The following is a 22,715-nucleotide window of genomic DNA, read 5'->3' as shown; positions in this document are numbered from 1 at the left end:
CATTCCCGAATCAAGTACATTTCAGAACATCTGGCTTCCTGGTGCATTCATTTGTATTGGTTTATTAGTCAAGTATCCCTTGAAGGCTGTTGTGGCAGCTTTAATATAGTCAAGCAATTTCTCACTATTGCTCAATGGCCTATCCTAACAAAATACCAGTGTTTAAGCAAGAAAGCATTTACTTATATTTTACAAACTCAGTGTGCAAATGCACACAGTTTACCTTTCCAATGTGTGTAAACAAAAATGATTAAAAATTGTGTCATGTTTTCCTATACAGAACTTTATTCTTTTCTTTGGGGATTTTGGAAGAATCTACCCTTACAAGATTTGTATTTTGAAAAACAGAAGCTAAAATGTGAGAAATAATCCCACAATTCCTTGAAAAGTGACATTGCTTTTATACTTTCCAGAAAGAACGAGTTTACTAAATGACAGAGCAATAGTAAATGTACCTAATGGTTGCATTTATGAACTGCCTAATTATTATAAGATAGTCTCTTATGAGCATCTATGTATCATTTTGAATTACATGGTTAGGTTCAACATTCACATCTCAAACATAAACGAGCTGGAAAAACAGATTTAATTAAAACACAAAAAAGCAATTTAGTAAAACATGAATTTCAATAAAGAGGCGGGAACGTATAATGGAGAGTTCTTAGGTTGCAATGCCCTAACAAACTTGCCAGTTTTATTAAAGCCAAGTGCTTCCATCCTCCAGACTTTACTTTAATTGCTGTTAACTTTTTCCAACATTCATACTGTAGGATGAAATTTTCCAGCCCTGTTTTCTACTAGAGAATGAATGTTTTGAGATATTCTTTTTAGTGTCCTGATGAAAACTGATTTGGATTTAGCTAAATTCTGAAAGTTCTAAGTGAAAATGTATGTTATGTTATGTAGAACCTACTTTTCCAAAGATGTGTAGAAGAACAGCTGTTAGTAAGGGTAATTAAGGTGTGCATGAAATAAAGTGGAGTTCTGGAGAAGTTTTGCTTCATGGATTAATGTATACACTCAGTAAAGCAGGTCTGGAGGCTCTGCAGGAGACATTTCTACCAGTGCACATCTGATGGGGGAAAAGAGCATTCTAGCATTGACTAGAAAATACTTCTATATTACCTAATTCTTCTTTCTAACCATTTCTGTTTAGAAAACACCTAAGAAATTGTACAACATCCTCCCCCACTTAAAAAAACCCACTATCAAGACAATGTTGAACTGCAGTTCTAATGTAAAAAGTGATTATATAAAAATAGCACTTTCTTACTCAGCATATCTACTTTATGCAGTAACATCTGTTAACTGTTGTTACAAAAGTATTTTTTCCTATTGCTGCTTACTCATGTTAACACTTAACAGCGTGAGAGTTCAGTTCTATTACAGCTTATGTATCAATAACAAATAAAGTCCCAATCAGTTTTACCTGTAGAACCCACTGCAGGCAATGGGGATGAACAGGGGGTCACCAAGAGCATAATTCAGCTTGTAAATCTTTAATACTGATGACGATGCACAAATAAGTACAAAACCCACATGGCCTTTAAGCCAACTATATGTTTACCTATGTTCCATCACTTTGTTTCTAGGGACTTCTTTCCAAAACTGAGCTAATTCTGGCACACCTGCTCCAGAAAACTGGTCCATTTCTGCTGCCATTATCAGGAAACGGTCCTGCAGGGAAGCGGCAAAACCTACCCTCAACCAAAGAAATCCAAAAAAATAAATTTAGCAGAGGTTGTATATATACACACACTAAAACATCACTTTTACCTCTATAGGAAGGAAATTAAAAAGTAATTTTAGTTACTAAGGAAAACGTGAACTATGCAGTTCAAGTAAATTTAACAGAACAGCACAAATACTAGAAAGAGGAGGTTACTTACCTGTAACTGGAAGTTCTTCGAGATGTGTGGTTCCTGTGTGTATGTCACACGTGAGTGTGCATGCGCGCCATGCACCTGAGTCCAGAAGTGTTTCTTAGCAATGTCCATTGACCTGCACGTGCATAGGGAGTCTCTTCATGGCTCCCACAAGGAGGGTATAAGATGTAGTGCAGGTCGACGCCATTCCAGTTTCCCTTCTCACCATTACAAAATCCAGTTTTAAGCGGAGGGAATGGAGGGTGGGTAGTGGGCTACAGAGGGGACCACACATCTCGAAGAACCTCCGGTTACAGATAAGTAACCTTTTCTTCGTTGAGTGATGGTCCTTGTGTGTATTCCACATGTGGGTGTCTTGTGAGCAACGATCAGCACGAAGGTGAGTGTGAGGATACTAATGGCACTGTGGTCTGTAGTATGGCATTGCCCATGGCCGTGTCTGTTGCAGCCACTTGTGTTATGGCGTAGCGAGCCGTGAAAGTGTGGACAGCTTGACAGCTGGCTTGCCAGAACAGATCCGCCAGTGAGGCTGAGGAGGCGACCTGCACCCCTGTAGAAGGGACCATGACTCTGCCAGGCGGCAGTAGCTGGAGCGTTTGTAGCATTTGAGGATGCACTCCAAGACCCATTTGGAGATGGGCTGGGATGAGAGGGCTTGTCCCTTTGACCTTTTGGCAATGGCCACCAGTAGTTTAAGTGATTTTTGAAATGGTCCAGTCCCGTGGAGGAAGGACAGTAGTGTGCATCAGACGTCGAGGGAGTGCAGGGCCCTGTCAGTGGGGAGGCGTGTGGCTTCGGGCGGAATACTGGCAAGTGGATGGACTGGTTGAGGAGGAACTCAGATACCACTTTTGGAAGGAATTTGCGGTGGAGCTATAAGGACATCCTGTCCTTGTGGAATATTGCGTGTGTGGGGCGGACCCGGGGGGGAAGGGGGGTCTGCTATCATGGCTGCGAGCTCACTGACTTGTCTGGTAAAGGTTATGGCTACCAAGAATGCCACTTTCATTGAGAAGTGGGAGAAAGAGTATATGGCCATTGGTTCAAAGGGTGGTCTCGTGAGGGCGAAGAGAACAAGATTAAGGTCCCATGAGGGTGTGAGCTTCAGCACTAGTGGAAAGGTGCTGAATAATCCTTTCATGAAGTGGACAGTGATCAGATGCATAAACCCAGAGGAATGGGTGGTGTTGCGCGTACCGGTGAGTGTTCCAGATGTTTGGGAGCCCAGGTGACCATCCGTACCATTGGGTCCCGTTGGTGCCTGGCCTTACCCTGCATCTGGGGTATCTTGGGTGCCGGTCCAGCTGGATGTACATGTGACATCTCTCCCAACTCAGCTCGAGGAGGAAACGCTGAGCTTGGGAGCAATTCTTTGCAGAGACCTGGCTTTTGTGCCTGTGAGAGTTTTTTGCTCTCGTATCAGGACTTGTCCTTAGCCTATGGTACCACCAGCTCTGAGGCAGGCACTGTGCTTGGAGGGGGCACTCACTGCTGGTGGTGGCTGCTATACAGGGGTGCGGGGGGTCTCCTGGGCCGGGATCCAAGTGAGCCTGGGGATGCATGGCCTTCTCCACAAGATATTTGCGGAGGCGGAGTTCATGGGCTTCCCTGGTCCTGGGAGGGAAGGACTTACAGAGGTTGCAGCGTGCCAAGGTGTGTGCCTCATCCAGGCAGTAGAGGCACCGCTGTTGCTTGACACTCACATAGATAAAGTGTGGGTAGAAGACCCAGTTTTTGAAGATCCTGGGCATAGTCCCTGAGACGGGGTGGAGGGGGATGCAGTTCCCAAACAGGGAAGAGAACTACTATATTAACTACACTACATAATAACACAAGACTGGCCATACTGGGTCAGACCAAAGGTCCATCTAGCCCAGTATCCTGTCTTCTGACAGAGGTCAATGCCAGGTGCCCCAGAGGGAATGAACAGAACAGGTAATTAAGTGATCCAACCCCTGTCACCCATTCCCAGCTTCTGGCAAACAGAGGCTAGGGACACCATCCCTGCCCATCCTGGCTAATAGCCATTGATGGACCTATCCTCCATGAATTTATCTAGGGTTTGGTTTTTGTTTTTGTTTTTTTAACCCTGTTATAGTCTTGGCCTTCACAACATCCTCTGGCAAAGAGTTCCACAGGCTGACTGTATGTTGTGTGAAAAAATACTTCCTTTTGTTTGTTTTAAATCTGCTGCCTATTAATTTCATTTGGTGACCCCTAGTTCTTCTGTTATGAGCAGGAGTAAATAACATTTCCTTATTCACTTTCTCCACGCCAGTCATGATTTTAGAGACCTCTATCATATCCCTCCTTAGTCATCTCTTTTCCAAGCTGAAAATTCCCAGTCTTATTAATGTCTCTTCATATGGAAGTCAGTCATTCCACACCCCTAATAATTCTTTTTGCCCTTTTCTGAACCTTTTCTAATTCCAATACATCTTTTTTGAGATGGGGTGACCACATCTGCACGCAGTATTCAAGATGTGGGCGTACCATGGATTTATATAGAGGTAATATGATCTTTTCTGTATTATTAACAATCCCTTTCTTAATGATTCCCAACATTCTGTTCGCTTTTTTGACTGCTGCTTCACATTGAAGGGATGTTTTCAAAGAACTATCCACAATGACGCCAAGATCTCTTTCTTGAGTGGTAACAGCTAATTCAGATCCCATCATTTTATATGTATAGTTGAAATTATGTTTTCCAATGTGCATTACTTTGGATTTATCAACATTGAATTTCATCTACCATTTTGTTGCCCAGTCACCCAGGTTTGTGAGACCTTTTTGTAGCTCTTCGCAGTCTCCTTGGAACTTAACTATCTTGAGTAGTTTTGTATCATCTGCAAATTTTGCCACCTCATTGTTTACCCCTTTTTCCAGATCATTTATGAATATGTTGAACAGTACAGACCCTTGGGGCAGACACCACTATTTATCCTTCTCCGTTCTGAAAACTGACAATTTATTCCTACCCTTTTTTTCCTATCTTTTAACAAGTTACCAATCCATGAGAGGACCTTCCCTGTTATCCCATGACAGCTTACTTTGCTTAAGAGCCTTTGGTGAGGGACCTTGTCCAAGGCTTTCTGAAAATCTAAGTACACTATATCTACTGGATCCCCCTTGTCCACATGCTTGTTGAACCCCTTAAAGAATTCTATGAGATTGTTGAGGGATGATTTCCCTTTACAAAAACCACGTTGACTTCCCCAACAAATCATGTTCATCTATATGTCTGACAGTTTTGTTCTTTTCTATAGTGTCAACCAGTTTGCCCGGTGCTGAAGTCAGGCTTATTATCTTGTAATTGCTGGGATCATCTCTTGAACCCTTTTTAAAAATTGGCATCACATTAGCTATCCTCCAGTCATTTAGTACAGAAGCTGATTTACATGATAGGTTACAAACTACAGTTAGTAGTTCTGCAATTTCATATTTGAGTTCCTTCAGAACTCTTGGGTGAATACCATCTGGTCCTGGTGATTTACTGTTTAGTTACTCAATTTGTTCCAAAACCTCCTCTAATGACACCTCAATCTGAGACAGTTCCTCAAATTTTTCCACCGAAAAGTATCATCTCAGGTTTGGGAATCTACCTCACATCCTCTGCCGTGAAGACCAATGCAAAGAATTTATTTAGTTTCTCAGCGATGGCCTTATCGTCCTTGAGTGCTCCTTTAATATCTTGATCATTCACTGGCCCCACTAATTGTTTAGCAGGCTTCCTGCTTCTGATGTACTTAAAATTTTTTTTGCTATCACTTTTTGAGTCTTTGGCTAGCTGTTCTTCAAATTCTTTTTTGGCTTTCCTAATTATATTTTAACACTTCATTTGCCAGAGTTTATGCTCCTTTCTATTTTCCTCACTAAGATTTAACTTCCACTTTTTAAAGGATGCCTTTTTGCCTCTGACTGCTTCTTTTACTTTGTTGTTTAGCCATGGTGGCACTTTTTTGGTTCTCTATGTTTTTTAATTTGGGGGTACACATTCAAGTTGAGCCTCTATTATGACATCTTTAAAAAGTTTCTAGGTGGCTTACAGGGATTTCACTTTTGGCACTGTACCTGTTAATTTCTGTTTTACTAACTTGCTCATTTTTGTGTAGTCCCCCTTTCTAAAATTAAATGCTACAGTGTTGGGCTGCTGTGGTATTTTCCCCGCCACAGGGATGTTAAATGTAATTATATTATGGTCACTATTACCAAATGGTCCAGCTATATTCACCTCTTGGACCCAATCCTGTGCTCCACTTAGGACTAAATCAAGAATTGCCTTGCCTCTTGTGGGTTCCAGGACTAGCTGCTCCAAGAAGCAGTTATTTAAGGTGTGAAGAAAATTTATATTTTGCATCCCATCCTGAGGTGACATGTACCCAGACAATATGGGGATAGTTGAAATTCCCCATTATTATTGAGTTGGTTTTTTTTATAGCCTTTCTAATCTTCCTGAGCATTTCACAGTCACTATTACCATCCTGGTCAGGTGGTCAGTAATAGGTCCCTACTACTTATTCTTATTATTAGAGCATGGAATTACTATCCATAGAGATTCTATGGTACAGTTTGATTCATTTAAGATTTTTACTTCATTTGATTCTTTCACATATAGTACCACTCCCCTACCAGCCTGACCTGTTCTGTCTTTCTGATATATTTTGTACCCTGGTATTATTGTGTCCCATTAATTATCCTCACTCCACCAAGTTACTGTGATGCCTATTATATCAGTATCCTCATTTAATATAAGGCACTCTAGTTCACCGATATTATTATTTAGACTTCTAGCATTTGTATAAAAGCACTTTAAAAACTTGTCACTTTTTAGCTGTCTGACATTACATGATGTAATTGAATGGGACACTTTTTCATATGACTTTCTCATCAGATCCTACCCGTATTTTATCATCTTCAGTTCTCTCCTCCTTACTAGGACATAGAGAATCTCCATTAATAGATCCTCCCCTAAGGGATGTCTCCTGAGTAGCCCTACCCTGGGTTAAGGGTTGATGGGTGGTAAAGGGCTTGGGGATCAAAGCCTCATTAAGAAGCTGTCAGCCTTGTCTAGTACTATAAGTTAACTTATCTACTTATACTAACAAAATTATTTACATACTACATACAAAGTAAAATCACTCTCTTAGCAGCAAGAAGGAACAGGGCTTCCGACTGAGTCCATGCAGCGGTAAGAGGGAACTGGAGTGATATCGACCCATGCTACCTCTTATACCCTCACCTGGGAGCCATGAGGAGACTCACTATGCACGTGTAGGTCAACAGACACTGCTAAGAAACACTTCCAGATTCAGGAGCATGGCATGCATGTGCACACACATGTGGAATACACATAGAGACTATCACTCGAAGAAGATAGGTATTCTGCAACTATAACAGGTATCAAAAACTTGTGAAGTCACACAGGATTAAAGGAGAAAACATATTAAATCATAGGAATTAAAATTTTCCAACTGTAACACAAAAACCTATGCTAATGAACAATTCAAAACATATTTGTTGCTGTTGTTTCACAAAATGGACTTGTTGAATTTGGTAAGGCTTGTAAAAAAGCAGCTGGATAGCAATAGAGGCATAAGACAACAAACTAACAACCCTTTTAGTGGATATATGGTATAATTGACATAATTACCCTTTGCAAAATTATTTCACCATGTGGACTCTGAGATTAAAAAGAAAATTAAACATAGTGATTTATTTTTAATTAGGAATGTTTTAAATGAGAACTCATTTGGAGACATATCTGGCAATGTCTTATGGGAAATATAAAGAATGAATTTAGTATTCACTCATGCTAAACATTCCTCTCTAAAATTTGTTAAAAGATTCCATATTATTTAATTATAAAAGAGCTAACCAAGCAGAAAGATGCAACTGCTCTTTATAGAAATGTATTCCCAGAACTACTTACAGTTTACTTCCGTAACACAAAATTTGAGTTTTTTCTTTTCCAAATATCAGTAAGCCGTACAATTTCAGAATAATTACAAATCACATGGATGAAATATTAACATTGTTATCTGAATAACATTGTTATCTGTTATCTGTACTGAATGAAATAAATTGAATGTGTTTGTTCAACTTCTCCAGAAGCCAACCTCATTTTCATTGTTTTACACTCAAAAACCTGGCACTTTGGTAAAAAGATAGAACTACTGTTAATCGCATTAGTGATTAACAGAACACTTCTCTATTGGATGAAGAAAATAATTCAAACCAAATCTCCTCAATATACATCTCTAAATAGGATGCTTATTTTAAATCCTTCACTAGGGACTACTGCAACAGATTAAAACAGCCTTCAGCCATTCTTGCAGATAAGCTGACTTGGGCCCACCCAATTTTAGCAGCAAAAAAACTTGGATAATGAAGCAGTGTCAACTGTGATACTACAGCAATACCAAGGGAAAAAATGCAGTTTGGGTGTCTTGTTACGTTAAGTTAATCCATGGCTAGTCCACTGATCTTCTAGCAGGTCCCAAAATACACAGTGCCAGGAGTTGTGGCCCATAACAAAGTATAGATAGAGGCCAACTCAAAGAAGAGCTGTTAATTATGCTTGTACCGCCTGTAGACTTGTTTGAAAATTGTGTCCTATGAGTTTTTACTTACCACCATGGAGGGATACTACTATGTCTACTGATGTACCAGATTCACAGCTACTATTACTTGGTTTAACTCTATACTTGTCAGGAGCAGTTGTTCTCACCTAAAAATAAAAACAAGCAAGCATATGTCAGAGTTTAAACACATTCTGCCTACCAGCTCTGTTACTGCTAATTTACAAAAAAGAAGCAACGAGACAGAGTTTGGTGTTCTTAAAATGTTAACAGCCCTCTGTTATTGCCAAAAGATGGAGTAACGAAGACAACAGATTTAAAAAACAAAAACAAAAAATACACCCAACACCCTTTTCCTTTTTTGGGAGTAGTCTTAGAAGCTAATGCTTCCAATTTTTTCCTCTATCAGTTTTGTCCTTCCCTATTTGGTAAAGACTGATTTCTTCTCTCTTGTTTTATATAAATAAAACTAAACAAACAAAAATACTGAACATAATACTTGTGAAAGTTGCTAGTTTGACAACTTTGAATCCTGAAATCATGTATATATGCAGAAAACATGTACGAAGTAGTGGTAAACCAAGTCTATGCACACTTAAATTCATTTAATTTCCTGCATTCCTAAAAATATGGCTACTGAGTTGAACGTGAAACAGAGACTGCACTTATTCCTCTGAAGGTGATCTACCGAGGAAGGGATTTTTCAGCAGTTTTGACACAGTTGATCACAAAGTGCTGATGACTTGTTCATGGAATAAACAATAAAAAGTGATCATGTGCATAGTGGTTCCCCCTTCGTTCTTTTTAGGGAGCATCCAGAAAATCATGAGCCAAAATTTTTAATCATTCCTAAATCCTCTTTCATATGGGGTTCTTTTATGGATTTATGCTGTTGATCATTGTGTTTGGTGTTGGTTTCATATGTGACAAATGCAGGCAAAGGTTTGTTTTAATTTCTATAATCTGCTCCCAGACATAACACTGGATGAAACATAAAATATTAGATGACCTATAAAACCTTGAATAAAATAGTCCATTTTTTCCTCTAAATACTAAAATGGAAAAGGAAGAGACCATGTGGGGGGGGGGGGGGAAGAGAGAGAGAGAGAAGGAGATCTAGCAATGACTGGACAGCCAAATATATGCAAGTATACCATCTTTTAATTATTTTTACTGTTAATTATATCATTTGACCTTTATTCCACGAAAGATTTGGGACTTTACACAAAATCTGCCACAACAAATTTATATTGCTAAACAAATGAAAAGCATGTGGACAGTAAAACAAAACAATGTCCAGACACAAATAATATTTACCTTAAAGGCCACTACATTTTTAGTCACATTTGTCAGAACAATCAAGCATTTTTTTTCTCCAATTTCTTTGGATCCAAAAAATAGTTCTTCTGCCGGACTAATTGAAAATAAAATAAAAATAATGTTTATACAAGTTTTCATTGAGCAATCCACTATTTTTAACACAAATAATCTTTCTCAATCATTTATCATAACACACATCTGAGTTTATTTATAGCAACAGAAAAAAGTGCTTTCTATCCACCAGTTACAATCACTGTAAATTAAGTTCTCCACAGGCAAAGCTCTCACAATATTCTGCAGCATATTTAAATCTGATAGAATCCAAAGCTGGTAACAGTAAAAGGTGTACGTGTTTTGTGTGCGCATGTGCACTAGGAACTAAAGGTTTGTCTCTCCTCCTCCTTGATACTCTCATGTAATTGGAAAAAAGCTGGTTGTGCCTTTCTTTCAAAATTATATGACACTGGTATTATCACTTTGGAATTTGACATTCTTCTTGAATAGAGAAAGCAGGGTATATGCATGATCCAAGTAAGAAAACAATGGGTAACGGAAGGAAGAGAACTGGTGCAGGAAAATATTAGTACTTTTTTTTAAAAGTCATTGAAAGGCACACATAAAAGTGTTGCTGTACTCCTTTTCCTGACAATTTTTTTCTGAAAAGTGAGGGTCATGTTAAGTAATCATGGTCAGTTCCTTTATTTTCCCCAATTTCTTAACAGTAATTTAGCTTGTTTTGACAAGCTCCCTCAATGTTACTTTATCTCTTTCCCTCTACGAAGCCCTCATACCAGGGGTCTGCAACCTTTGGCTTGTGGCCCATCAGGGTAATCCGCTGGCAGGTCACAAGACAGTTTGTTTATGTTGACCATCCACAGGCACAGCCCACCTCAGCTCCCAGTGGCCGCAGTTCACCATTCCCGGGCAATGGAACAATTAGAGAAGTTGCACCAGTTAACTAAATTGATCTAGTTTAATTATAGATTCATAGACTTTAAGGTCAGAAGGGACCACTATGATCATCTAGTCAGACCTCCTGCACAACGCAGGCCATAGAATCTCACCCACCCACTCCTGTAATAAACTCCTAACCTATGTCTGAGCTACTGAAGTCCTCAAATCATGGTTTAGAGACTTCAAGGTGCAGAGAATCCTCCAGCAGGTGACCCGTTTTGCACCAGAGGAAGGCAAAAAAACGGGGCCTCTGCCAATCTGCCCTGGAGGAAAACTCCTTCCCGACCCCAAATATGGCGATCAGCTAAACCCTGAGCATGTGGGCAAGACTCACCAGCCAGACACCCAGGAAAGAATTTTCTGTAGTAACTCAGATCCCACCCCATCTAACATCCCATCATAGGCTACTGGGCATATTTACCGCTAACAGTCAAAGATCAATTAATTGCCAAAATTAGGCTATCCCATCATACCATCCCCTCCATAAACTTATCAAGCTTAGTCTTGAAGCCAGATATGTCTTTTGCCCCCACTGCTTCCCTTGGAAGGAGGTTCCAGAATTGGTGCAAAACCTTAATGTAGACACACTTACACTTCTTTAACCCTTGTTTATATTTGGTTTTTAACTTAAATCAGAAACTAAAATTGCATCAAATTAAATACATTTTAAAAATCAACCTAGTTATCTTACTTCAAGCTAAGCAATTTTAAGTAGTTTAAGCTTACGGAGTTTACATTGGTCTAACTAGATCATTTAAAATTTAGTTAAACTGGTCACTTTGCTCATACGGTTAAGCTATTAGATTGTCAATTAATGCCAGGCATACTCATGGCACCGCAAAAACAACCAAAAAATAACTTTCGATCTATGTGGAAAAATTAATGATCACTGAAGGTGTTCATTCACAGAGATAAATATAGCATGTGACAGATACTTAGAATTGCTGAATGGAAGTCAAGCAAGTCTGAGAAGATTTCATATCAGACAAAAAAAATTTTAGAAGACAGAAAAATTAAAGATTAGTCACTTAACTCTTGATTTCAGTTTTCAGAGAATATCTCTGCTTGATACTGGCTGCCACTAGACATGGAGCCATTGATCATTACCTGTTGAGCCCGACGATCTAGCCTGCTTTCGATCCACCTTATAGTCTATTCATCCAGCCCCATGCTTCTTGTGGCTTTAAACTGATCAAATTAATTTTAAGTGAACAATACACAATGCAACAAAGCAAACAAAATTATTATTGCACACTATTACCTTATATGTAATAATGGTCCTTTAAAAACAGTTAATGCTTTCTTTGCATTTTTTGTTTTGGAATCTGTTTTGTCATTCTCTTCTGGTTTGGAAATTTGTTCTACAGAACACACCTGAGTAAAAATAAATCAGAATTATAAAGGAATAAAAAATATGAGTCATACACATTACAATCATGTAGATATTTCTGCAGCAAATGTAATGGCAAGATGCTCATTCCACCAAATTTACACATTATAGACCCTGTTAATCTTTAAATTCCTTGTAATTTCAATGAATGAACCATGTATGATGGCACACACACACAAAGTTAGAAGCCTGATGCCTCATAGCTTGGAGATTTCTTTAAAATTCTGGACACATGGCTACCCTAAGTTGTTCTAATTTACAAACCACTGGCCTCATCCCTCCAATGCAGAGCAAAACATTCAAACAAATATCCCAATATAACAATGATTAAATATTATGTTGTATAGATAAAATAAACTATGATATTATATTTAATTAAATTTCATGGACTTTGCTAAACTCATCTTTGTGCCTTAGTGTTCAAGATATAAAGCAATCATGGGAATTTAAAAAATGTGATTTGATTAATAAAACTGATGGTAGCCCAATGCTGATGTTGTAGAACAGCGTAGGCACTGCCCTACAAGTAATATATATAATGCTTCAAAAGAGGTAATTTACCAAAGCTGAGGGAAATTATGAGCCAAACTCATTTGGAGGAAAAGAAAAGTCAGAAGAAGACAAACTCTTTATATAAACAAGATGTTCTTAAAGTATATTAAAAGTGAAAGAAATCCTAGCAATTATGGGGCTGAAAGGGTATAAGCACCAAGTAATTTTATCTTAAAATTACTAAAAGAAACACAAAACAAATTATCAAAATTGAGACCTGGGGGAAACAAGAATTAAATAGATGGAATTACTACCTAATTGTTTCTCATGCAATTTGTTCAGAAAAAAATTCAAAATCATTTCATTATAATAAACTCAGAGGGTAGTTCCACTATTTACCACCAAGAGTTCTCTTTCAAGCACTAGGGAATGCCATGGAAATCAATAACTAAACTTGATTTTGAAATAAAGAAAAAATGTTTAAGAATTACAATGACAAAAAGAAAACCAAAAAAAAAAAATAATCAAGAATGAATATACAAATAAGTTACAACACAAAAAAAGAAAAGTAAATAAATGAGTGATACAAGGTATTCGTGCTTGAAAAGCAACTTTCAGTATGACATTCTAAAACGAAAGAAAATCAAAATAAAATTCAATTAACTATGTGAAAGGATTAGTATCACAGAAGCGAGTACAAGATTCAACACCCATGAGAGTCAACACTATTCAAATCGATTACTTCTTAGAATACTAAACATATCAAATGGGTATGTTTCCCACTGAAAGAGACTAATGGTTAAGAAACAGTAACAATTCAATAAACATACTTAAGAACAGAGTACCTGAAAACCAAATGTAAAATTTAATTAAGTAAACTAGGTTACAAAACTATGATTCAACTTAATATCAAGAGTCTCAAACTAAATAAAAATGATAAAATGGGATAATACACTTGAAAGTAATCCCAACTTAAACAAGGCTAGTTAAACAACTACTGATTCTTAATTGTGTTTTAAGAAACTACAGTTCTAGGACTAATCATAGAATTTAACGAGGTAAATACAAGGTTATGTGACAATTACAGCTCAGCATTACATATTGTTCATATACATATGCCTAGCTAAAGATTACAACAATATGAAAGAAGCTCAGGTTCCAATAACTTCATACATATAATACAATTGTTTCAACAGCACAAAGTGGATACTTTTAGTTCTGGGTTGTGACATTAATAGGCAAATGTTTAATTTGGTGACAGGGGCTAAAACAGTTCATTTAGTAAGAGTATAAGGTGAAAACTGAAATTAGTTAACCAAAATTTGGTAAGCTTGAGTTAGGTGCAATGAGGTGCTTTTGTCATTCAGTTTATCTGCATGAGGGATTCTCTATATGAAGGTATGTTTGGTCACAGACAAAACACACAAAAAGTGTAAGCATGGACAAAATATGATAACTTTGGGAATCACCCCAATGTTTGGATTCTGTTTGATATTATGGATTATGAAATGTTATTAAAAATTGCTACATCATGAATGCTTCACTTTATGAGGATCCACCATTATTGACAGAACATGCACCAGATGCACTACTAAGGACAAAAGGAAGGTATTTAAGGCTAATGATGGGGAAAAAGTTATGCATAAAAGAGAAACTGCATCTCAAGGGAAAAGCTAGTTCTTCCTCCATTTTAGGGGAGGATTGTGGTGGTGGTGGTTTTTTTAAACAGTGGGAAACTACCAGGAGACAGAACTAAGAAAGCAGCTGAGTAGGAGGGGTTTAAATAAGAAAACACAAAAGAACAGAAGTCAGATTGCAAGAGGAAGCACTGGGTAGGAGGAGACAGCAAAGTCACAGAAAACAGGGGACTCTGAGGGAGAAGCCATCCAACATATGGCCGCCTGCATGAAGCAGCAAAACTGCCTCTTTTACTGGACAGACAGCCCCAAGGAACTCTGACACAAGCCCAAAGAATGCTCTGGAGTGGTGAAGAAATTGAGGAAGGGAAAGGCATGTACAGTGTTTTGTTTTGTAGACCTGTACTCTTGCCCTTTATATTAAGAGCAGTTATGTTAGGCGATGGCTATGCTACAAGCTGGGGTATGACTCACAGCGCACATCCACAGACTTATGCTAGATCTCATTAGGCTAGCGTGAGTATAAATAGTTATGTAGCCACAACAGCATGGACAGTGACAGCAGCAAAACAGCTTAGCCATGCCAAGTATGTACCCGCTGGCTTCAAGTGGGTTTTTACTCAGCCCAGCTAAGCTGTACCTCCACTGCCCATGCTACCATGGCTATGCTACTATCTATACTCATGCTAGTTCGTGAGCACTAGCGTGAGTATGTATGCACAAGCTGAGAACCTCACCCCTAGCTTGTAATGTAGATGTAGCCTTAGATACTAGGCAAAGTGTCAGTGTGTGCTGAATGCTTTACAACTACTGTGTTGCCTCTTAAAAGAGTTAAACTAAACCAGAAGCTTCACACCTTTGGGGTGGAGTTTAGGGAGAGGGTGTACTTAAATATGGGAGAGTCTGAAGGGTCAGTGACTTACGCAGGGGATGTAGGCAGCTGGGCAGTGGGTTCCAGCACTCAGAAGGGGGTGCCAGATGGAAGGTTCATGCTCTGAGAGCATGCCTAGGGACCCCAAGATTGGGGCAGTGGCTGGACTCCATTCAGGCTCTAGAAGATTAAACACCAGGGAATCCAGGGACAGAGAGTCTTAAACTCCCTTCACAGTAGTCTGGTGGGTGGCCAGCAAGGGGGGTGCCTAACCGGATCTATGGCAGAATGGTGGCAGTGCTTGGGATTAGTGTACTAGTATAAAAAGCTTTTAAAAACACTTTTGCAAGGGACTTCTGCTGTTAGTCTGAAAGCCAGGAGCAGATCTTTTAATTACCTTGGGTAAAAATAGTTGCCAAATATGAATTAGGAACAGCTCAGGAAAGAGCAGATTCTGAGCGTGTGCACAGTGAAGTCTGGCTTCTGCTGATCAGAAAAATTGGGAGTTGGTGGCCATATTGCACACATATATCATGGGATGGAAGGGGCATCTGCTCCAAACCAGGGGCAAAACTAGATCCCATTTTTCCCCCCTACAGGGCAGGCGGGTGACCAAAGAGATTGTGCAATGGACAGTTCCCAAGATGGTCGATAAGACGTAATGGTGATGACAAGAAGCCCAGAGCTGTGGAGGCTGGAGTGAAGACCGCTTGTGAAGGAGAGACAGATGGCGTTGATGGCACTGCTGCACTCCCGTGCCTGGAGGCAGGATGGGACACTCACTCCAAACCAGGGTCCCTTCTCCTACAGGGCATGCAGGTGACCAAGCATATGGTGCCACAGATGCTCCAGCAGACATAGTGGCAATGGGGATAAAGCCAGAGCTATGGAGGCCAGAGTGGAAAAGGGTCCTTGTGAAGGAGAGAGAGATGGTGCTGTAGGCCTGGCATCAGAGTGAGCAGACAGAGCAAGAGGGACAGAAGCTTGTTGACCAGGACAAATGCCACCATTTCAAAATAGAAGAAGAGGGTCAAGTCACATTCATGGGACCTAGGAGGAGGAACATGAGGGCATACCTAATCAGGTGTTAGCAGCCAAATATATGTGGGTATGATGAGCCCCTGTTCATCCCTTTCCTGACATAATGAGGGAGACGATTTATACGATGTAGATAGGAACTGACCTATGAAGTTCTCATGTAAATGGTGTGATCAGAGGAATTGTTTAATAAATGTATGAAGTTTGAATTAATAGTAGCAGTAGACATTGCCTAAAAATGGGGCCTGAGGACATACCTAGAATACTTGAGTACCGCTACGCTGTTTTTTTATTTTATTTTTATTTAAAAAACAAGGGAGAAATGTGACAATGTCTGTAGAACCTATCAATTCATCATGTCAACCAGGAGTTATTATCAAATGTTCCTCTTTAAAACTGCTCTACCACAAATGCCTCTCTGTATGTGGCTCCACCATTGCTGGCAGGACATGCACCAGTAACACTGCAGCCTGAGAACAAAAGGAAAGCACTTCAGGTGCAAAACATTATGCAAAAAAGAGTAATTACATTCCAAAAAGAAAGCAGCCAGGTGACCAAGAAGGGTTTAAATAAGGAAACACACAACCAAGGAAGCCAGATAGGAAGAAGCAGCACTGGATGGGAGAGCGCAAAGTTATGACAATGAAGGAGACTCCATTAGGGAGAAGCCTCCACAACACGTACCAGCCTGCATGAGGCAGGGAAACCCTCTCTCTTTCCTGGAAAGAGTTGGCCCCAAGGACTTCACAGGTACTCTGACCCCATCCGAAGAAGGCCCTGGAGTAGTGAGGAAACTGAGGCGGGAACGGTGTGTACAGGCTATTGTTTTGCGGATCTGTACTCATGTGCTTTATATAATTAAACAAAAAAGCAGTTGTGTTAGACTGTGGGAAAAGTGCCAAATGCTTTACAACTATCATGTTGCTTCCAGAGATTTAAACTGTAAGTCAGAAGCTTCACACCTCTAGAGTGGCCTTTTTGGAGAAGGTATGTTTACATATGGGACTATTTGACGGTTCAGCAATGTGCTCAAAGAAGCTAGGCACCTGAACAGGGGGTGTCAGCATTCAGAAGATGCCAGAGAGATGCCTGAGTGTGCCTATAGACTCCGAGACTGGCTATATTCCCATTCTGGAGGCTTAAAACACCCAGAGATCCAGGGACACACAGGTTTGGATTCCCGTCACAGCAGTCCAGTGGGCAGCCAGCAAGGGGGCACTTGACGAGATTTGTGATTCAAAGTTGATATGCAGAAAAGTAAAGTAATAACACCACAATGCTCTTTGTATTTGAAATAAACAAAAGTAAACCAATAATAAGTTACCACACAAAAATGGAAATGAGGTGAGTATGGAGCATGAAGTATTCACAAATGCTATTGACTCTTTAGTGAGAAATACACAAAACACAATTAAGATCAGTATACAAAAGTATTCTAGATTTTGTAACTCACAAATTAAGTTTGAAGTGAGGTTAGACGAGCGCTCATGTACACACACACACACACACACACACACTTTAATGGTCATAGAAGGGAGAGATCAGAGGACTTCAACGAGCAAGTAATCATATACACTTGCAGATGCATCACAACTGCCGGGAATGAGTGAAAGTCAGATACATTAGAGAAACAAACAAACAGTGATTTGAATATATTAATCAGTTTTTAGTGGTGCTTAAATTTTGGGATTAAAATTTTAACTGGACAAAAGTTAACCAAACACGCTCACAAAGATATGACACCGTCTAGTTTCAGATTATAGGCATCACACAGCAAGACAATTCTGAGTTCAAGATTAATTCCTTAAGCAACAGAATAACTTTAGTAAGCTAGGTGACTATTAGATCAGCCTGAACATATAAAAATGCAATACAATATCTTCCTACAATTATAGTGCTATCTAGATGAAAAACAGACAACTGAATCAAACACTATAGCAATTTAGTTACAAGGTGTTAGGTTTAATTCCTGTAACAGTCCAGTTATGGCTCTTCAAGGATTTCAAATGTTAAGGCTACTTCAGTACTCTCTTTTCTTTCCTGTTCCGAGTGTAATCTTGCTTGATATTTATTTGGAATCCGGTACTTCAGTAGCATCCGTGGAAGTTAAGTTTATTAATTTGGTATATTTCAATATATAAATCCCATCAGCACAGAGGTCTGGATTTAAAGAAACAAAGATCTGAACTTCACAAGAGTTCAGTATTCTAGAAAGGCAATACCTTTGTTCTCCAAGGCCAAATTCTGACTTCCTTCAAAGTATCTTCCTATGGTATCTCAGAGATAAATATTAATTTTCAAATCATACCCTGCCATCTGTTATCAGAGGAGTATTTTGGTGTGGTGGTGATCTTTTCTTGGCATATTTGCTCTTTAGGAAAGCTCTCTTTCCCAAAGCTGCTTCTAGTTATGACCTTGGACTTTATGAACAAGAACTTGGGTCTTGGTCCTTAAAGGATTATGGTTAAAGAAAATCTCTCTCTCTCTCTCTCTCTCTCGGGGGAGTGGAATCAAACATTGAGCATTTCTCACAGGAAGCAGGACTGAAGTGAGTGTGTTTGGGACTTTTGGACCTTTGAATAATGACACCCTCGGGATTGCTTTGATAAAAGAGAAAACTCCTCAACTGTATTTAGCATCTCTTTTCATACATTAATTTCATTCAGCTGTAATAGTGGGCTAGCCCAGCTCTAAAAGGAATTAGTTTATTGACACTACCACCTTTCATCACATTGCAAAATTTGGGGATATACCCATCTCGGGTTGCAGATGATAAATTTATCAATTAGACATATCAAAACATCACTGCATGTTTCCTACCCATCCAGTAGGTGGCATCCAAGCTTTAGAAAAGTTAATCTCTCCAAGTGCTACACAGTAGAACCTCAGATTTACGAACACCAGAGTTACAAACTGACCAGTCAAGCACACACTTCATTTGGAACCGGAAGTATGCAATCAGGCAGCAGTGGACTCCTCCCATCCCCCCCGCCCCCCCCCCAAAGCACAAATACAGTATAGAACTGTGTTAAATGTAAACTACTAAAAAAAAGGGGGAAGTCTAAAAAAAAGATTTGACAAGGTAAGGAAACTGTTTTGTGCTTATTTCATTTAAATTAAGATAGTTGAAAGCAGCATTTTTCTTGTGTGTAGTAAAGTTTAAAAGCTGTATTAAGTCAATGTTCAGTTGTATACTTCTGAAAGAATCAGCATGACATTTTATTCAGAGTTATGAACAACCTTCATTCCCAAGGTGTTGATAACTCTGAGGTTCTACTATAGTTCTTTTCCTGGAGTTTTTAAATTTCTTATTTAGAATTATTAATTAAAAATACAATACTAACAGAATTGCTTGAGAAGCCTTTTAGCTTTATTCTCTGTTGCTAACTCTTCTTGAAACATTTAATCAGATAAAATTTTCCTATATTTTATTGCAACTTGGTGACTATATTCTTGAAGTTTTCCTTCTTTCACTTAGCTGTAATTTGGGAAGAGTTTATCCCATCTTTCAAGTGTAGGAAGTTATTCTCAATTTGATTCTAATTTTAAACAACTTCCAAGTTCATTATAAAATAGCCTAATTTCAAATTATTAAAATATTCTAGCTATTCTAGGCACTGTCCTTGATAACATTAATAAAACAAACAAGAAATCTATTTCTAAAACTAATAATATTGTTTAATATTAAATTCCCAACTTCTATTCTCAAACTTCGCACAACACTCCAGTGCTGAAATTTTTATTCACATACTTACAATCACTTATGCTAATAACTTGAGTATAATCCTAAATGGATAAGAATATTTACTTACAAATATAATGCTTATAACAAACTTAATTCTATACAAGTTGGTTTTATTACAAGAAAGGAATTCAAGTTTATCACCTTGAAACTTAACATAAAGGCAATAGACTTATTTGGTTTAAATAGTTCCTTGCTCTCAGGATAGCTAATACATTTGGGTAGAATTCTAACCTCAAAATCTGAGACTCTTTGGTGGAAAACATTTATGTTAAAAACATGTAAGGAAGTAAAGCAGAAAGTATTTAATTCACAAAGATGGCCCCCAGGATGTCTGGTTGGTTCAGACATAAGGAATTTTTCCAAAAATAAATTTGGAAGGTTTGTTTACCTTCAGATATCCTACAGTTTATGGTCTTATCCTTCCTTGGTAGCATCATGCTATTGCTTCTTCATAGCTAAGAGGAGCAGTATTTACCTCAGTATGGAGCTTAAATTACAGCCTTTTTGAGAGCTTGTATGCAACTTTGTAGGAGATGGATTAATATATTTATTTTAGGATTAAACCTAAATGTCTGTTGGGCTACATCTTACTTTCCAATTTGGTTAACATATTAGTTCAATATCATATATTATCCAAAGGGTCAGAGTAAAAATTTAAGAAAAAAAAGGGGGGGGGGGGAGAGTAAGGAGGAGTGAATTAACTTTTCTTTAGACAATGGAATGCTGAGGGTGTTAAATGAGGACCACGTGTTGTCCTTACTTTCAAAGACAAACATATGGTTGTAAGGAACTGAAAAAAGACCCAGTTACATGAAAAAGGAAGAAGTCTAACATCCACAATTCATTTTCAGATAACTGTGGCCTGAAACTCAGGACAGGCCTCTGGTTTGGTTCAATGCATGATTCAAAAGTTAGCTATTCCCTTATACCATTAGGTTATAACTTCTAAGTAAAAGAATATCAAAATTGCATATTCTGGGTCAAATTGACCCTTTTGGTATAGGTTCATTACTAGACAGAGATAGTAAAACTGTTAATGATGCACAGAAGACGTGTTCAAAATAAATGTCTGTTTATTTGGAAAGAAACAGGATGATGTACTCCCATCATATAAGGATGATGAAGTAATTTCCAGTGCATTAGTAACTAAAGAGGATGTTGACATAATCTACTAAGGATAAACATTTTAAAATCAGCATGCCCGAATAACTTGCTCTGAAGAGTTCTAAAAGAGTTGGCTGAGACGATCTCTGGCCTGCTGATGTTAATTTTCTATTAAACTTTGGAATGCTGTGGATATTCTGGAAGAGTGGTGAATCTGGTGCCAATATTCAAACAAGGTCAGCAGAATGACCAAGGTAACTATCAGCTGGTTAGATTGACAAATCCTTAGTAAAATAATAGAAAAGCTGATATGACATTGAATTGATAAAGGATATGAATATGATTAATGCCAGTCAACAGGATTTTATGGAAAACAGGTTCTGGCAAACAAATCAGATTTCATTCTTTGAGATTACAAGCTTGGCTGGTAAAGGTAAGTGCATAGATGTAATATACATAGATTTTTGCAAGACATTTGATTTAGTACCATACAACATTCTAACTAAAAATGGGCATTATAAAATATCAGTAGTGTATACATTAAATGGATTAAAAACTGGCTGTGGAAGTAGTGGTGTGTTTCTAGTAGGGTTCTACAAAGACTAGTGCTAGGTCTGATGCTAATCAATATTTTCACTAACGGTCTGGAAGTAAACAGAATGTCACTGCTGATAAAATATGTAGATGACAAAGACTGGTAGAGTGGTAAGTAATAAGGAGAAGATAGACAGTTAACCAACCTGTCTCAACTGGTAGACTCGACCCATTCGAACAAAATGCATTAACACATCTGAATGTAAAGTTACATATCTAGGAATAAAGAATGCAGGACATACCTACAGAATGGGGGACTGTGTCCTGGAAAGCAGTGACTCTGCAAAAAAAGGTTTAGGGGTCACAGTGGACAAGCAACTAAACGTGAACTCCCAGCGTGTTGGCGAAATGGGCTAATGTGATCCTTGGATACATAAACAACGGAACAGTGAGCAGGAGTAGGGAAGTAGTTTTACCTCTACATACTATATTTGTGAGACCGATACTTGAATACTGTATATAGTTTCAGTGTCCACGTTTTAAAGAGGATGTTGAAAAATTAGAGAGTGGGCAGAAGAGAGCCACAAAAATGATTGTAAGGCTGGAGAAAATGACAAAGTAAGAGGCTTAAAGAGTGCAGCCTAACTTATCAAGAAGACAGATGACTTGATTACAATGGGGACAAAATTTCACGTATTAAAATGTAATCTAGTAGAGAAAGGCATAACAAGAATCAGTGGCTGAAAGCTGATGCCAGACAAATTCAAATTAGAAATTATGCACATATTTTTTAATATGAGGGTAATTGACCACTGGAACACAATCTACCAGGGAAAGCGGTGGATTCTTCACCTCTCGCCATCTTCAAATCAAGACTGGATGCCTTTCTGGAAGATATGTTTTAAGCCAAACACAAATTACTGGGCTCAACACAGGGATAACTGGACTAAATTTAAGGGCCTGTGATAGAGAGGACGCCAGAGTAGATGATCTAATGGTTCCCTCAGGCCCTAAATTCTATGAATCTACTTTATTAATTGGGCTTGCCAAGTTTTAAAAATACCTTAATTAAAATAGAAATTGCTCTATACAGTTCAAAATATGACAAAATATTAAAATACTCATTAAATCTGAAAATTTGTGTACTATAAAATTAAGAATATTAA

General features: G+C 38.4%; 1 protein-coding gene across 2 annotated transcripts in view; it reads right to left on the bottom strand.

Moving 5' to 3' along the window:
* The window catches only part of MOSPD2 (motile sperm domain containing 2), a 61,140-nt gene that overhangs the window by 3,661 nt on the left and 34,764 nt on the right, over positions 1 to 22,715 (bottom strand). For both annotated transcript variants that reach the window (XM_038368586.2, XM_038368657.2), the window contains exons 10-13: positions 12,000 to 12,112; positions 9,782 to 9,878; positions 8,517 to 8,613; positions 1,568 to 1,697 (exon numbers count right to left, since the gene is read on the bottom strand). In XM_038368586.2, coding sequence (XP_038224514.2) covers positions 1,568 to 1,697; positions 8,517 to 8,613; positions 9,782 to 9,878; positions 12,000 to 12,112 — 437 coding nt within the window. The remainder of the gene's footprint in view (positions 1 to 1,567; positions 1,698 to 8,516; positions 8,614 to 9,781; positions 9,879 to 11,999; positions 12,113 to 22,715) is intronic.

This window comes from Dermochelys coriacea, chromosome 1, assembly GCF_009764565.3.
Source record: "Dermochelys coriacea isolate rDerCor1 chromosome 1, rDerCor1.pri.v4, whole genome shotgun sequence".
NCBI classification, from domain to species: domain Eukaryota; kingdom Metazoa; phylum Chordata; order Testudines; family Dermochelyidae; genus Dermochelys; species Dermochelys coriacea.
Note: the sequence above shows the minus strand (reverse complement) of the source record. Positions and strands in the feature narration are given on the sequence as shown.